The following is a 5,683-nucleotide window of genomic DNA, read 5'->3' as shown; positions in this document are numbered from 1 at the left end:
CCAATTTTTTATTGCGATATTTAGGTTTTGCGCAATTCTAGGTGTAATGGAAACGCGATTAGTGTTGGGGAGTAAACAGCGCCACTTAGGATAGGTGTAGAATTCTAAAATAGACCTAAAATAATGATAGGCCTACTTGAAAATGTTCTACTATAATGTACATGCAGAACAGACATTCCAATGCCACTATGTGACACTATAGACTTTTTTGATACTATTATTTTTTTAAATCATGTCAAGATATACTTACAGTAAAGCAATTATAGGAGTCAATGTTGTAACATTAAGCCACAGGCTTATATGTGTGTTTATACTTTGTGCTACATGACAGGAATCTTCAATGGCCTATGGTGACAAGTTAACTATATACATGGATGAGATGGATTGGTCCGATCTCGACTACAACTACACTGGTGAATACAACACATCTGACTCCATAGGGCAGGTGTGTAACTTAAATGAAGGTACACACTTCGAAGCGTTGTACCTACCGGTGCTGTACACCCTGGGGCTGATTCTAGGCCTGCTGGGAAATGGGCTGGTCCTGGGGATTCTTGTCCACAAGGGGAGGAGAGGAAGCTGGAGTGTGACGGACACCTTCATCCTGCACCTGAGTGTGGCGGACAGCCTGTTGGTGCTCACCCTGCCCTTCTGGGCTGCTGCAGCTGCTCAGGAACAGGGCTGGAGCTTCGGGACACGCCTCTGCAAGATCGTTGGAGCGATGTTCAGGGTAAAGCTTGAGGAAGAGAAGGTTATCTCACACAGTTATTATAGCCTAGCTGTTATTCTACCAGTTGTTCTACCAGTACCTCCCCAACTCCTCTCTTTGTCTCTCTCTCCCTTCTCTCTTTCTCTCCCTCCAGATGAACTTCTACTGTGGGATCTACCTGCTGGGCTGCATCAGTCTGGACCGCTACCTGTCCATCGTCCACGCTACGCAGATGTACTCCCGCAGAAAGCCCTGGATGGTTCAGGCCAGCTGCCTGTCTGTCTGGCTATTCTCTTTCCTTCTTTCCATCCCTGACTGGATCATCCTGGAGGATGTGAGGGACAACAGACGGGGCAGAGTGGAGTGCACTCACAACTTCCTGGCCTTCTCTATGACTAACTGGTTTCTGGCCTCTCGCCTGCTCTACCACATAGTGGGCTTCCTGGTGCCCTCAGCCATCCTGGTCTTCTGCTACTCCAGCATCCTGCTGCGGCTGCGGCGCAGCTCCCTGGGTCACCAGAAGCACAGAGTTGTCAGGGTCATCCTGGCCCTGGTGCTGCTCTTTTTCGTCTGCTGGATGCCCTACAACATCACCCTCATCATGGACACGCTCAAGTCCAACAACAGCTCCTGCCAGACCAGGACCAGCCTGAACACAGCCATCACAGTCACCTCCTCTCTGGGCTCCTTCCACAGCAGCCTCAACCCGGTGCTGTATTCCTTTGTGGGGGTGAAGTTCCGGCGCCATCTGCTGGACATACTGAGGTCACTGGGCTGCAAGCTGAAGACTGGGGTCGGGCTGCAAGCTACAGGGAGCAGGAAGAGCTCAGTGTGGTCAGAATCTGGAGACACGTCCAACACCATCACCATCTGAGAGAGGGACGGAGAAAAGGAGGCAGATAGAGAGATGAGGAGACAGACATACAGACATATCGACCATTGCATGGAATGTTAATATTCAAAATAATAATACCAGTTTACAACACAGTTTACTTCGACCAAGAAGTAAAGCCTTAGTGACCATTGTTTCCATTGGAAGGGTCTACAGGCACACAGTCATAGACAGACAAATAGATGGACATATTATATAGACCAACATTCACTGTGAGGCCTGGTCCACTTAATGTGTCTATCGGTCTTCCTACAGTATCTACTCTAAATACTGCACATTAATGTTTCTGCCTTGCTGTATTACTTATTTGCTTGTACACTGCTGCAGTAGATAGTGCTTGGTAGTGCTTGGTGAACTGTTGCTCATATGTTCATACTGTATTTACCCCATTAGTAAAATATTATATCAATATGACTTTGCTTGCTTTGGCCTATTCTAACTCCCCTTCTAAGATAAATTCAGCTAATGGAACCATGTGGGACTGGAGGTTGTGACCAGAAAACCTTTAGTGTTGCAGTCTTGAAGGTATAAAAAACTTAATTTTCACTTTTTCCTTTTAGATCAAGTTGCCTTTTTGCCATTTGAATATGTTATGATGATGTTGTACTTAATTAGGCAAGTAGCTATTTCGTTCATTCTGTAGAAATGGCTTTTTAGTTTTTATAAGAATTAATATTCTGACTCACTTGCACCAAAAGATGTGAAACAGTATATTATATTTTATATACTATATTTGTTGTATATCTACCACAAGTAAACATGTAAATTCTATAATAACAAATAAAATCATATTTTCATACTGTTGCTCCGCGTCTCTGTCCTTCATTGGTTGATTAGTATACCCACTAATATGTTACAATGATACTAATATATCCTCTAATACATAACACTGAAACTAATATACCCTTTAATACGTAACACTGACTGACGCTTTATACATAATCGTAGGATATGAACATCACCAGTTTAAAAACATCATCATTCTCACTGGGCTACTTAGAGCTCTAATGTGCTCTACTGTAGCTGTGCAGCTGCAACCACATCAATCAATCAGACAATCACCCTGACTGCTCTAGAAGCGGGGAGAACTGACACACAGGATTCCTCTCTCACACATCACAACATCGAGATGACTTCATTCACATGATATTGAGTATTAATTTAGGAAGATTTTTATTTTTTTAGAATTAATCATTCTTTCTTTAAAAACAAAGACATTCCATGATCCATTATGGCTTCTGACTGAAATTATAATGGAATCACCCCAACTAAAGCTACAAAATGTCATGATTTGACTAAATGTCATATGGACTGCACTTATACAGTATGCCGCTTTTATCATTGTTGTGATCAGGCCTATCACTGCTGTGTCATCGGCAAACTTGACGATAGTATTGAACACAGCCCTGGGGGGCTCCCATATTGAGGGTGAAGGAGGATGAGGTGTGGTGGTCTACATTCACCACCTGGGGTATGTCTGACAGGAAGTCAGGATCCAGGGTCCACTTGCAGAGGGCGTCACTTTGCCCCAGGACCCTGACCCTGGAGTCTGGGTGGGCTTAAAGTGATTAAAGCTGAACTGTAGTCAGTGAACAGCAGTTTCGCACAACCCGACATGTTTCCCTTGATCTTGTCTAGGTGGGATAGGGTAGTGTAGAGGATGTGAGCTGGATCTGTTGGGTCTATATGCGAACTGTAGGGGGTCTAGTGTACTGGACAGTGAGAGTAGATCTGTTCCTTGACCAGCTTCTCAAAACACTTCATCACCACGGAGGTGAGAGCTACCGGGCGGTAGTCATTGAGGCAGGCTGGTTTTGGCTTCTCGGTAAGGGGATGATGGAGGACTTCTTGAAGCATGCAAGGACAATGAACTGGGCCAGGGACAGGTTGAATATCACTGTGACTTGCATGGTTGTTTTCTGCGTTGCCCCGCTGACGGCAGGTAGGTGACCTACTGATGGGGAGGAGGAGGGGGGAGGAACTGGTCAGGGGCCGGTTGCACAAAACATCTTAAGTTTTCCCCTTAAGTATGACCCTTAAGGGTTAATTTCCCCTTAGTTAAGGGAATTACTTAAGGGTGTTGCACAGAATCCCTTACAAGGTTTCCTTAGCTAAGGAGAAACGTTAAGGATTTTCATACAAGGAAAGAGATTTTACAGCAGTAAAATTGTAGTTTCCATGGTGACCATTGGTTTGCTTGCACGTGACCGGCTATCTGTCACAACACTACACTGGAACGTCCTGCGACGCTGTGAGGAAAAAAATGGACTGTCGATCAAATCTGTAATGAAATATCAGTTGCTCCTCACTAAGAGTGTCTAGTAGGTTCTCCCTGTCACGGAACACTCTTCTTGGGACGCGATTTCCATCCTTTATGTTCATAAACGCAGCCATGTGCCTTAGCTAAGGTTGGGGTAGAGGTCCCTTACGTTTTTTCCCTTATTTTGCTTGCTAAGGTCTTTTGTGCAACACCTTAACGGACTTTAAGGGACTCCTTAAGTATTAGACCGAGATAAGTAGAAAACCTTAAATACTTGAGGGACATCTTAAGGAAACCATAAGGAGAATACTTAAGGGTGTTTGTGCAACAGATTTTATTTTAAGGAAACCTTAAGTCAGAATTTAAGGGAAATATTAACTTAAGGTGTTTTGTGCAACCGGCCCCAGGCCTTTGGCTGCTGACGCTGCCGAGAAAGTTAATATTAATGAACATACATTTAACCTTCTTTGTGATGAATGTGGGAGAATAAATGGCAGAAGGACACTTGGAAACAGGAATTACAGGGAAGGGAAGTGTACTGGTAAGCGTAGTGAACTCTCACTGAGGCCAGCTCATTCAGAGCTTCCTGGTATTTTACAAACTCTGCTTTTCCAAAGGCCTGCAAACACAGAGATATTAGGGGTTACTGCATCCGTGGATCCATAGACATGATAGGCTGTCCGCAACTGCTCCGAGGAACGGGAGCCGGGGATAAAGAGTCCATAGGTGGGGCTGTAGCGGCCCAGCACAGGTTGACCCAACTCCAACGACTGGGTCAAGTCCAGGTGGGCAGGCTTTACCTGGTCTACTGAGACATGCTCAGTTTTGCCACTGACGTCCACCACCAGGTGCTTGGCCCCCTGCTCCAGGATGCGGAATGGCCAGTCATAGGGAGGTTGCAGGGGGCTGCGGTGAGCGTTGAAGGGAAGCTCATTGGTCTGCAGCTGATCAGGAGGCCTTTGTGTTTGGGATGAAATCCCTTAGGACCCATAGTGGCTGACCGTAGACCAGCTCCACCGAGGAGGACTGGAGGTCTTCTTTGCGGACGGTCGTGAGGCCCAGCAAGACCCATGGGAGCTTGTCGATCCAGTTGCATTCCGTCAGGCTGCCCCGGAGGGAACCCTTCATTGAGTGATGGAACCGCACACATAGGCCACTGGCTTCTGGGTGGTAGACGATGGTGCGGTTAAGTTTCACCCCCAAGCTCTCTGCCACAGTGTTCCAGAGTTATGACGTGAACCGTAGGCTGAGTTCAGAGGAGAGGTCAGAGACAGAGTGCCGAAGCGGAAGACTCATATCCTGATGAACATCCAGGCTAAGTTGGTGGACGTTGATGTCAATGTGAGCGGGACGACTTCTGGCCAGCGAGTCGTCCTACCCACCATAGTGAGGAGGACAGGTGAAGCCGTGATAGGGGGGGAGTGGACCCACCAGGTCAACTTTCATGTGGTCAAACCTCTCGGGCACCATTTTGAGCATCCACACAAACTGGGAGGCTTGCCTTTCAGAGCCTCGTACAGTGGTTGCATGATTTGGCCGGCTCGGGACATGAAGTGGTGGAAGAAAGTCACCATCCCGAGGAGAGCCCTTCAAGAGACCGGGCCGTGCGTGGGCGTGGGAAAGCTGCGACAGTATCCACTTTCGATGGGAGGGGAGGCAGCTGCGTCCTTGGTGATGCGGTGTCCGATGATGGACAGCCCGAACAGACACTTGGCCGGGTTGATGATCAGTCCATGTTGGCTGAGCCTTGTGAAGAGTCCGGAGATGAGACAGGTGCTCCTCCTCAGAGGTGCTGGCGTCTCGGACCGTAGAGTCCATCAGA

The 5,683-nt window shown here is 47.0% G+C and overlaps 1 protein-coding gene across 1 annotated transcript; it reads left to right on the top strand.

Moving 5' to 3' along the window:
* Positions 1-370: 370 nt before the first annotated feature.
* Positions 371-1,583, top strand: LOC311314295 (C-X-C chemokine receptor type 3-like; the record flags this gene model as incomplete). Its single annotated transcript, XM_084444635.1, has 2 exons — positions 371-730; positions 864-1,583. The coding sequence occupies 2 exons, from the start codon at positions 371-373 to the stop codon at positions 1,581-1,583; spliced, it is 1,080 nt and encodes a 359-aa protein (XP_084300761.1).
* Between the last annotated feature and the right edge of the window lie 4,100 nt (positions 1,584-5,683).

The sequence above is a fragment of the Borostomias antarcticus genome, assembly GCF_949987555.1.
Source record: "Borostomias antarcticus genome assembly, chromosome: 10".
Lineage (NCBI taxonomy): Eukaryota > Metazoa > Chordata > Actinopteri > Stomiiformes > Stomiidae > Borostomias > Borostomias antarcticus.
Note: the sequence above shows the minus strand (reverse complement) of the source record. Positions and strands in the feature narration are given on the sequence as shown.